Raw genomic sequence first — 12,010 nt, forward strand, 5'->3', positions numbered from 1 at the left:
TAGGTACAGAGGAGATGTCAGGGGTAAGTTTTTTACACAGAGAGCGGTGAGTGCGTGGAATGGGCTGCTGGTGATGGTGGTGGAGGCGGATACGATAGGGTCTTTTAAGAGACTCCTGGATGGGTACATGGAGCTTAGTAAAATAGGGGTCTATGGGTAACCCTAGGTAATTTCTAAAGTAAATACATGTTCAGCACAGCATTGTGGGCCGAAGGGCCTGTATTGTGCTGTAGGATTTCTATGGTTTCTATATAGCTAGTGTGCTAAGATTTTTGCATAGGACTGTATTTGTCAACGTGGACTGGAGATTGAGTTTGTTAATCTGGCAGAAGCAAAGGATGTTGGGAATGGCGAGGGTGGAATGCTGTGGGAGGGGTGGCAGATGGGAGGAGGCATGAGTGTAGATACACTCAGCTCGGAGACACCAGGCAAGGCTGTTTGATTCCAAACAATTGGTTTGTTCATCATTCCCGAATGTCTCTTTGGTGATTTCCACTCTCTCTGTTCTCTCTTCCCCCTTTCCCAACCATGATTCCCCCTTCCTTATCCCTTTTCCACTCTCAGTCCACATCAGAATCAGGTTTATCATCACTCTCATATGTCATGAAATATGTTTTATTTTGCAGCAGTAGTACAGTGCAATATGTAAAATTACTACAGTACTTGGTAAAAGTCTTAGGCACCCTAGTTATATACAGTATATATGTACCTAAGACTTTTGCACAGTAACAAGTGTACTTATTTTAAAACGTATTTTGCTAAAGTGCATCTTCATGTTATGATGCAGATGTTATTCGATGATATTCCTTGGAAGATCCTATGGCAAAGTTTTGAAATAGTTCAAAATTCAAAATAAATTTGTTATCAAAGTATGTGTGTGTTACCATATACCACCTTGAGATTCATTTTCTTGCAGGCATTTACAGGAAAATAAAGAAATACAATAGAATTAATGAAGAACTATCCATAAGTAAAGACTGACAAACAACCAACGTGCAAAAGAAGACAAACTACGAATATAAATAAACAAACAAACAAACAAATAAATACTGAGAATCTATGTTGTAGAGTCCTTGAAAGTGGGTCCATAGGTTGTGAAATCAGTTCAGAGTTCAGAGCTGTTGGTCCAGCATGGATAACTTCACTCAAGAAATCCCTTTTGAATCTCTTTAAAATGACAGGCTTAAAGAAAACCTCAATCATCAATCAAAGTGGAGCTTTCGCATGGAAGGGAACAGTAAATCCTTCCTTTTAGTTCCTGAATGGCCAGTTTGGTTGCATAATCAAGTTACCAATGTGTTTGATGAAATAAATGTATTTATTTTTAATAATGAGTGCACAATTAAAAATTCTGACATTAGTTTAATATTTAGGCCCAAACCCTGATTCACGCCAGCCCAAAGTCTTCCGTAAGAGGCACGTGATACACATAAAAATCGTCTTATTGAGTCCAGAGTCTATGAAAAAAGTATTTAAAACTTATTAATTCTTACCTGGCGTGGAACATAAGTCAATCCAAACTTATTGAAAGGTTTCTGTTGAAATCAAGATTACAGGTGATAGGATTGTGCTTTACTGAGACTCCATGGCAGTGCCCCTGTGTTCCATCACTCTGTATCTTTTCTCTAAAACAATTTAAGAGCCAAACAAATATGTGATATAAAGCAAAGTATCTCGTTTGCATAACCTCGTTTTGGTCAAAATCTGTGCCTCTGTGCCTTCCCATGATCTGTATGTAGTAGGTGCAGCACTGATATCACAGAGGCATCAGTGTTAATGCTAAACAGGCAGCTTGCTGTTTGCCATTGGTGGACCAAGCATAGAGTTTCCTTTCTCGAATGAGAACTAAATGAACGGAGAATATTACAATGTGTTATTTCAGTACTACAACAATTAGTTGCATTTTAACACAATTTTATGTATTGATTGCTGAATTAAAATTCAATTTTAAAAACGGCACTGTTCAAACTCAAGTTTTCTTTCCATAAACAGCTCAGGTGGCTTTCATAAGGACTGTCCTTGTAAATCAGGATGTACGTTAGGGGTTCTATCCCAGTTACAGCAATGACGCAGTTCTTGTTGATAGAAAGGACGTTGACTTTTTTTTTGATTGGGATTGCTGTCAGTAGTAATCATTGACTGACAGTAGTAACGATAACAAAAGTTAAAAAAACACAGTGAGTGCCAGTCATTGGATGATTTCAAGAACCCCTTTAAAACAAGAATTCCTGAGTCTGAGATCACTGACGCTGTTCCTAAAGTCAAACTGGTGAAGTCAGCCATTTTTTGTGGCCAGTATTTATGGGTGGTGCATAAAAAAGTAAGCCACTAATGAATTTAGTCAATAATAGATTATTTCTTACAAAATAAACTGTTTTAACTTGCTTTTTTTAACCCATTGAAATTTATTGCATTGGTTTTCATACATGAATTTGGAGGACGTTCATTGAATGTGTGCACAATATGCATGGAAAAATATTGAAACCTCAGATATAAAGTTACTGCAATGTGCCCATGAACTTTGACAATACAGAGAAAATCTTCTTTAGACATGTATAAAAGTATCGCTTTCTCCATCCCAAGACAATGTGCACTAAAACCTTCCTTGTGCATTGACAGAGCAACACCATTTCACATAGAGAGAGACAAAGAGCTAAAGAATTAGTTAATTCTTCAGTGCGTTTTTGTAACTTCATAATGTGTGTACAAGTTGTTTTGACTTTCAAGCAACAAGCAAATTTTAAGACTTTCTTTTTACAATATTTTTATTCAGAAGAAAAGAAAAGATTTACAGAGTGCAACACATAGATACATCTCAACATAACTTGTGTACATTCATATATCGTAATAAAATTAATCAAAATGTTATAGCGTAACACATAAAGGTATACCACTCTGTAATCAAAAATTTAAAGATAGGTCATACATCATAAAAAAAAATTTTTTATATATAAAAAAAGTCAACCCCCTACCAACTACCAAAGAAAAAAGCTGATGGATGACAATGGATAATTAGGAAAAAAAACATATTCACTTAAGAAGAGAAGATAAAAATATACATAAAAGTCTGTGGACTGTTAAACTTTATAGATTGGAAAAATAATTTAGGAAAGGTCCCCAAATATCATAAAAAGATTGTTTCGAATTTAAGACTGAGCAGCAGATCTTTTCTAAATTTAAATACGACATAATATCACGTAGCCATTGAAGATGTGTAGGAGGGGTAGACTCCTTCCATTTAAGCAAGATTGCTCTTCTTGCTAAAAGAGAGGTAAAAACTAAAACCTGTAGGTTAGGAGTACTTAAAGTTATATCTTCATCTGCAATAATACCAAACAAGGCAGTAAGGGGATTGGGGTCAAATTGGACCCTAAAAAGTTGAGAGAAGGTATGAAATACTTCCCGCCAAAACTTTTCAATTGTAGGGCAAAACCAAAACATATGAATTAAAGAGGCATCAGCAGAGTTGCATTTATTACAAAGTGGAGAAACATTCGGGTAAAAACTGGAGAGCTTCTGTTTAGAAATGTAAGCTCTATGAACCACTTTAAATTGTAGAAGAGAATGCCGAGCACAGAAAGATGATTTATTAACCTGTTTTATTCCATCTATCATCAGAAATCTGACAATTTAGGTCATCCTCCCAAGCTTTCTTTATTTTATCTAAAAAGTCTTGTCTAGAATCAATCAACAAGTTATAGATACCGGTAATAGAACCATTAACAAAAGGTTTTAAATTTAAAAGACTTTAATGTGATAAATAAGGGATGATTACTTCAGAAAGTTTATTGTCTATTGTCTATAATATCTGTGCACTGATGGTATAATTCATTCAGCCACTCAGTCAGAGGGCCCAGTTGGGATCAGGAAACTGGAAATTGTCAAAGTGGTGGAGCTATTGGAGATGCTAAAGATGTTAATGAGTTACAATTGGATAAGTGGAGAAAATAGAGTCATGGTAGGAAGAAATAATTTTTGTGGTGCAATAGCAGGCTGAATCAATTAATCAACCATGACACTCCCACTTGCAGATATTGATCAGTTAGACCACAATACCATAAGACCATAGAAACAGGATTGGCCATTCAGCCCATCTAGTCTGATCCACCATTCCATCATGGCTGATTTTTATCACTCTCAACCCCATTCTCCTGCCTTCTCCCCATAACCTTTGCCACGCTAACTGATCAAGAACCTATCAATCTCCACCTTAATTGCACCCAATGACCTGGCCTCCACAGCCGCCTGTGGCAATGAGTTCCACACATTCACCACCCTCTGGCCAAAGAAATTCCTCCTCATCTCTGTTCTTCTAGAAAGAGATGTACTTCTATTCCAGGGCTGTGCCCTCTGGTAGTAGACAGTTTCACCATAGGAAGCATCCTCTCCATGTCCACTCCACCAAGGCCTTTCAATATGTTTCAATGAGATTCTCCCCATCATTCTTCTAAACTCCAGCAAGTACAGGCCCAGAGCCATCAAACGCTCCTCATATATTAACCCTTTCATTTCATTTTGATTGTAACTCATACCAAAGCATTTTAGCCATAAGAAACCATGAATTTTCTTTATTTTAATGGTTGTTAGCCACATGAAATTCACAAGTCATTTCTTAGTACATTCTTCTAATTTCCAGAGACTCATGTGAATGACCCTCTAATGTAAGACACCTGGCTACACAATTTGGTCAGTGAATTTCCTATTACATGTATAGGCAGGCTATGAATAATGTCTGCTGTATATTCTAGATTTGATCACCTTCCATGATTTTCACAAGAGCTGGCCTTGTGAACCTACTCCTGCGTTAGAATTTCAGCTCGACTCACAGCAGTGACGTAGGTGCTGTTGCCAAAAAAGGCCATTGACATTGTTTTGCCTGGGTTTGTTCAAAGTCTTGTGATCATTGGCTGCAAACAGAATTGATAACAAGATAACAAACATTTTTGTCCTCTTTATAAATCCCATGCTCCTGGGAGAAAAATCAGTCACCGAACTGACACTTTAGAAAAGCTGCAGTAGCTTCTGAGGCAATAAAAATGGAGGCTGGCATGGACCTGCTCCACAGCTCTGGCGTGGAGATGGTGCAGTATCTCCAGGTGAACTACAGGGACTCCCAGAGCTGGTTCACTTTCATCTCTGTGGCTGCCGACCTGAGAAACACTTTCTACGTTTTCTTCCCCATCTGGTTCCACCTGTACGAGGCAGTGGGCATCAAACTCATCTGGGTGGCCGTCATCGGAGACTGGCTCAACCTCATCTTTAAATGGTAAGCATTCTCTGAGAAGTCACTTGGAGCTTTTTAAAAGGTTAATTCAAGCCTCATTAACTGAATTTGTTATAATTCACTACAGATATACAAAATTCTTTGACTTAAATTCAGAAAAATAATATTATAGATCTGCAGTATTTTGTTTTTGGCTTTCTGTGGTGGTGGGCAGACAATTTCAACAACCAGATGACTACTAGGGTCTCCTCCACATCCTGTTCTTGGGATTGCACCCCAAGACACTTACCAATGGTTGGCCCTCTGATCGCTATCTGAGATCTTTTTGAGATTCGAACAACTTCTGCGACTGCTGGAGTGAACGTCATCAGTCTGCAGAAGGGGTAGGATATATCGTGGTTATACTACTACCACCAGCGGCCAGAGTTGTTGGCCAGCGATCAAGATGTGTGAAGTTGAATCTCATCAGGATAGCTGAGAAATTCAAACTCAAGTATTTATGTAAATCTGGAAATTAGCCCAGGTTTTAGCAAAAGTGAATGTGAAACATCGGACTAGTTCACTGATGTCCTTCGGGGATGGAAACCTGTCGTCTTCATCCAGCCTAATTCTAGCTGCTACCATGTGCTTGGCTCTTAGTTCAGTTTCAGAGCATTTAGGAATGCATATTAAATGATGGCATTGTCATACCTCTCCACGTCCTGTGAATGCAGAAAAATGTAAAGACACAAGGGGGTTCAGTACCATTTGAAAATGATTCATATTTGCTTCTTTAATCTATGAAGATTTAGAACTGAATTATCAATACTAAAATGAGAATAATTCAGTGATTAATATTTTATGTCTTATATTAGACAATCATTTTTACACATGTTTAGAAGACAAGTTATTAGTTAAGGGAAAATGTTAAACGAGCATTCAAATCAGACAAGACCAATGTAATTCCTAAATGATATCAGGCCTATCTTCAGACATGCTGGTATAGAAGTGCAAACATTTTCCATCGCCAATCCCCGACTAATTGTCACACTGTGAAGTGGCAAATATTTCAGCAAAACTCTTGGCAAGAGGAAATCTCTGTTGGCCTTCAGCTCACTGTTTGGAATCCAACTTGAAACTTTTTAATGAATTTCTGGCATCATCCCTTCCAGAGTGATTGACCAATTCAGATTTATGTTCTCCACATTTAATTGTACAGTCTCTTAGTAGGAAAGTTAAATAAACAGTATTAATTAAAGAAATTATCCAGATTTTTGGAATATTTCCCATATTATCGATATTAAGTATTATTCCCAGAAATCATTGGATCTTGGCCACAATATTGGTATATTGCCAACAAAGTCAAATTTAAATATTAGGATATTGTCTGAAGTCTCACATTTCAGGATATTTTCCACAATATTCTTTATTGGAATAATGCCCATAGTACTAAATTATGGGCTATTCCCCAAATGTTAACCGCGTCCCTCTTCTTTCTTTTACAGGTTTTTATTTGGACATAGGCCTTACTGGTGGGTGCACGAGACTACGCTTTACACTAACTCCTCTCTTCCAACGCTGCAACAATTTCCTTTAACCTGTGAGACTGGTCCAGGTAAGGACGATTCATGTATTAAACTAGTCTCAATATAGGCAAATATTGTATTAAACTGGCCCAAGAAGATGTAATTAAGTTTTAAACTGGTCCAGGAATGGGCAATTTATACATTAAGCTGTTCTAGTATATGTAACTCTTGCACTAAACTTATCAAGATAGAAACAATTCAAGTATTACGCTGATCCAGATTCTAGAAATTCATATATTAAACTGCTGAAAACATGTTCTTTCGTTTTTGTTATTTAATTTCTTTTCAGTGTTCAATGCCACTTCTTCAGTAATCGATGTGAATCATTTTTCAAATACCAATATCAGCAAGTTAAATAACATTTTATTTTCAGTATTTTTTTTACTTTGAGCTAAAAGAGACTGCCCATAATGTATTAAATGTTAACTACCTTCACTGAAGATGAATATGATCTTCCCTCCCATCCAGTATAAGTACATTCTAGATTAAGTTGCAAAGCACTTAACAATGAGGGCCAAAGAAAATCTAGCTGGCAGCATCTAAAATTATTACTTCAAATGTTATTAACATCAGCTTAAAAATTCATAGATGAATTTATGCAAAATTACATTAAAAAAGAATTGAAGTTATCGACACTTGCACTTTTTATTTTCTACTGCAAAGTGCTGAGTCACAGGGGTTCATTTTCCAATCATATATATTTCATTAGTTTTCAAAATAATAAATGCAAAGCCTGAAGGGAAAATGGTTGTGAACTGTTATTTATATAGGCTAAAAGTGTTCAGAAACATTGAATGTAAGACAACAGAAAACCGAGTCTCTGAATAATGTTTTTGACAGGAAGTCCATCTGGTCATGCAATGGGTTCAGCTGGTGTCTGGTATGTGATGATCACTGCATTCCTGACCTTTGGATTACAGAAGAAGCTCACAGGCTTCCAAAAATGGTAAAACTTCATAAAATTAAATCTACATAAAAGTATATCTATATTGAAGTGATTACACTGGCTATGCAGCATTTTATATGGATCCTGACATATAAAATGTAGTTCTATACGGGAGCTTGCACATACACACTATATGTTAATCTTACAGCTGTGTATGCACAAAGATTTAAGATGATTAAAATCAACATTTGCACATTTATCACATTGACTCTCATCTGAAGTATTTATATATAGACATCATCTATTCATTGTTCCATTTTGTCTCCAAGTTTCTTGCATGCTACTTACACCAGGTGCACATTACAGTTTGCTTTATGGTTATTCTGGCTTTCCTGGACTTGGGGATGTAGTCATGGGCATGTGATCTTTTTCTCAGTTATTGAGCAAGGGCCGAGATGGCCTGTTTCCGTGCTGTAATTATTATATGGTTATATGGTTATAAAAGACAGCATTATGGCTTTATGCTGGGATAACATCAGTGAAGTAACCGTGCTAAATTTCGAAAATACATTTAGATTGATGAAAAATGCTGGATCTTACCATTTCATATCAGTAAACACCAATCAGCTTTTATTAAGAAATTTCCTATGGCCATTATAAAATTGAAATAAGTAACATTACAACTTGGGTTGTGTGTTATGTCTCAACAGACAGTTCCTCCAATAACATCAAATTAATTTAATTTACTGTGGTGATCAATAAAAATAATTGCAGATGAATGGCTATTAGAAGGCTGTGGATGATATACTATTTCTTCTCTTCCCTTTCAATGTTTCATTGTAATGGGTTCCTAATTTGATTAATTCAACAAGAATATTATTCCATTCTTCCAGGTGTCTCCATGTTCTGCTGTGGGCTGTATTTTGCATGATCCAGATCTGTGTTTGCGCATCCAGGGTCTTTCTAGCTGCTCATTTCCCACATCAGGTTTTCACAGGAGTTATTTCAGGTTGGACTGCTTTCTTTCATTTGAAAATATAACCGAGCAATGCCATTAACGATGCCATAATTTAACTTGCAATATCTTGAACTTCAGCATCAAATTGATGAAAGTGTATACAGTTGTTTTAGTCTGCTTAAATCCAAGGCCTTTTTGTCATTTGTTACAGTGTATTAAGGGAAGCTTGGCACAGTAAAGCCATTTGGTTTGGAAAACAATCCATATAGTTAAAAATGGGTGAATAAACTAAAATAACTATGATTTACATTTCATATAACTAAATTTGGCTTTATGATTGATACTTATTTGTACAATAAATACATATCAATTGTCATCAGTAATATATTTTTGATGAAATAATAATTGAGAATTTTTGTACACAGGAATGGTTGTGGCTGAGGCATTTGGCCGGATTAATGCAATCTACAATGCAAGCCTTAAGAAATATCTGCAGATCACTCTCTTGCTGTTCTCCTTTGCTCTGGGTTTCTACCTGCTGTTGAAAGCGCTGGGAGTCGACCTGCTGTGGTCAGTGGAGAAAGCCCAGAGATGGTGTGCCCAAGCCGAGTGGGTCCACATTGACACCACTCCCTTCGCTGGGCTGGTCAGGAACATGGGAGCCTTGTTTGGACTGGGTTTGGCTCTGAACTCGCCCATTTACACCAAGAGCTGCAAGGGGAAGAGAGGCCAGCAGTTCTGCTTCAGATTCATCTGCGTTGTGGCCTCGTTGATCATCCTGCACCTGTTTGACTCTGTGAAGCCTCCAACGCAGAGGGAATTTCTGTTTTATTTCCTGTCCTTCTGCAAAAGTGCCGCCGTGCCTCTGGCAGCTGCAGCTTTTGTCCCGTTTTGTGTGTCACAGGTTGTACACAGACAGGAGAAGAAGGAACTATAAGCGTTTTGCAAAGCTTGGAAAAATTTTATGGATTTCATTGCACTGTTAGATGTTTATAATATTTGAACTATGCTCAATGCTCTTCAGCATCTGGATAGAGAAAAGCAAAAGAGAGAATAAGTGAAGGTGCGTTACTTTGAGAAAGTAGAAAGACAGATAGATTGAGTATGCAAATAGTAGAGGGAAATAGTGTCAAATGGAGAAAACAGAAGGGCAGACAAATAGGGAAAGAGTGAGGGACATTATTAGTTAGGACGGACAGAAAGAGGCAGACAGAAAGAGAACAAGAAACTGTTAAAATAGCAAAAATGTAGGTAAATGGAAATGTAAAGATAAAGGCAACATGAGTGAATCTGCAGATGCTGGAAATAAATAAAAAACACAAAATGCTGGCAGAACTCAGCAGGCCAGACAGCATCTATGGGAGGAGGTAGTGACGACGTTTCGGGCCGAAACCCTTCATCGGGAGTGAAGTAACATGGGATGGTCGAGGGGTGATGAGAAGTGGGGGGAGGGATGAAGTAGAGAGCTGGGAAGTGATAGGCTGGAGGGAAATGGGCTGGGGGAAGGTGGAGAATTATGGGAAATAAAAGAGAAAGAAAGGTAAGGCTGGGGAGAGATTATAGTGAGGGGGGGAAAAGAGAGAGAAAGAGAACCAGACTAAAATTATAGATAGGGATGGGGTAAGGGGCAGCAGGGGTATCAACGGAGGTCTGTGAGTTGAATGTTCAGGAAAGTAGGCAACATGAAACAGAGAGAGAACAGAGAGGATTTCACATCAGTGTTTCATACCAGCTCACTTTCCAGATGCTGATGAACGTTTATGTTCTAGATTTTTCTACTTCTATTTCAGATTTTTTAGGATTTGTTTTTTTTTACTGGTTTCAAAATATTATTCTGCATTGTGTTGTTTTCTTTATTTTAGGATGCAAAAATATAAAAGTAAGCAGAGAATCTTTTGAACTTCTAAAAATTTAATTTTTCGTAGTTAAAGTTTCTTCACATGATAATTCACTGGCTTAATTTACTACAGTAGATAATTTTGTCTGTTCTGCATTGTATCATAAGTCAGGTATGTTCTTCCCTCTTAAACTAGTAACTTGTAAAGCTGAGCTAAGGTGTTTTTACTGATTGTCTAATGATCAGCAGGTCTCTCAGTTTGCCCTGTATCTTGGAAATGACATTACTTCCTGACTTGTACACACAGTAATAAGAAAAGGTGCAACAGTGTGCTGGTCTGGAGTTCAGTTAAAGACTATAAAATGGTACTGTGAACCAATTTTTAAAAACTGAGTACTTGGTGCATACAGCCGTCAACCAATGAATTGGATACGAGCTTTCTTTAGGTTGTCAGCAAAATGTGAATTGAGTACAGGCTTTCTATCTGTTATAAAGGTTCCTTATGTTGTATGTTAATACTTTTGATGTTCACTTTGCATTCTCCTGTATCTTAATTCCATTCATCCAAAGCAAAGGCACTGAACCTAGACAACGATGATCACATAAGCTGCTAATTGCAGCTCTTTCAAGGTTACTCTATGATTGGTTGTCTGGGCGCTATTCTAGCATGGATGTTGATCCATGCTATTTGCATTTGTACAGAGTTCTTGCAACAAGCAAGTTCTATGTGTGGTGAACTACATATACCTGTCTGGACACGCCCCTCCCCGCTGACTGCTCCTGTGGCTCCTCCCACGGACCCCTGTATAAAGGCGATTGGGGACACCGCCCCGGCCTCAGTCTCCAGGATGCAGTGTGGTGGTCAATTGCTGCTTGTTCTTTCTTCCAGCCAATAAAAGCCTATATCTCGCCTCACGTCTCCTAGAGTTATTGATGGTGCATCAATATGTAATGCTGTAATGGTCTATGTTCTATTGATAGAGACATTTAAGAGAGTCTTAGATAGGCACAGGGATGAAAGAAAAATGGAGGGCTATGTGGCAGTGAAGTTTTAGCCAGAACTTCACCTGCAACAAGCAAGTTCTATGTCAATCTTTGCCTTCTATTTGTTATACTTGTATAAAAGGCGCAGGGCACTTTCTTTGCAAAAGAAGTCTCAAATTATATGTGAAATAATTTAATTCTAATAAAATCACAAAATGACATTTGTATTCAGATTGGAAGTCACCTATGTTATTATGCCTATTACCTCTAGCTCTAGATTTATACAGACATAAAGTCATACTGCACAGAAAAAGATGCCTCAGCCATTGTTCATTATAACCATGAGGTCTTACATTATCCCACACACTTTATCAGAATCAGAATCAGACTTTAATCGCCAAGTACCTATGCACATACAAGGAATTTACTTCTGGCAGATGTTGTCTCTCTGCTCATAACAATAATAATGATAAATATAAATGAAAATATAAATTATACATACAGGTAGTGCAATCCAAGTAATAGTTAGCCGACAGTTAACCGGCAGTTAACTGTT

The 12,010-nt window shown here is 37.5% G+C and overlaps 1 protein-coding gene across 1 annotated transcript; it reads left to right on the plus strand.

Moving 5' to 3' along the window:
- Positions 1-4,970: 4,970 nt before the first annotated feature.
- Positions 4,971-11,381, plus strand: LOC140741372 (glucose-6-phosphatase catalytic subunit 1-like). The gene is made up of 5 exons (XM_073071530.1): positions 4,971-5,266; positions 6,709-6,818; positions 7,630-7,735; positions 8,569-8,684; positions 9,059-11,381. The coding sequence occupies exons 1-5, from the start codon at positions 5,037-5,039 to the stop codon at positions 9,568-9,570; spliced, it is 1,074 nt and encodes a 357-aa protein (XP_072927631.1). The 5' UTR covers positions 4,971-5,036; the 3' UTR covers positions 9,571-11,381.
- Positions 11,382-12,010: the final 629 nt, after the last annotated feature.

The sequence above is a fragment of the Hemitrygon akajei genome, chromosome 18 (genome assembly GCF_048418815.1).
Source record: "Hemitrygon akajei chromosome 18, sHemAka1.3, whole genome shotgun sequence".
Classification (NCBI taxonomy): domain Eukaryota; kingdom Metazoa; phylum Chordata; class Chondrichthyes; order Myliobatiformes; family Dasyatidae; genus Hemitrygon; species Hemitrygon akajei.

What these genes read in the sequence shown, in the direction of transcription:
- LOC140741372 (XM_073071530.1), top strand. Translation starts at nt 5,037, where the DNA reads ATGGAGGCTGGCATGGACCTGCTCCACAGCTCTGGCGTGGAGATGGTG. An exon ending in AACCTGTGAGACTGGTCCAG is followed by an intron (nt 6,819 to 7,629) that starts GTAAGGACGATT and finishes TGTTTTTGACAG; the next exon opens with GAAGTCCATCTGGTCATGCA. An exon ending in CTCACAGGCTTCCAAAAATG is followed by an intron (nt 7,736 to 8,568) that starts GTAAAACTTCAT and finishes CCATTCTTCCAG; the next exon opens with GTGTCTCCATGTTCTGCTGT.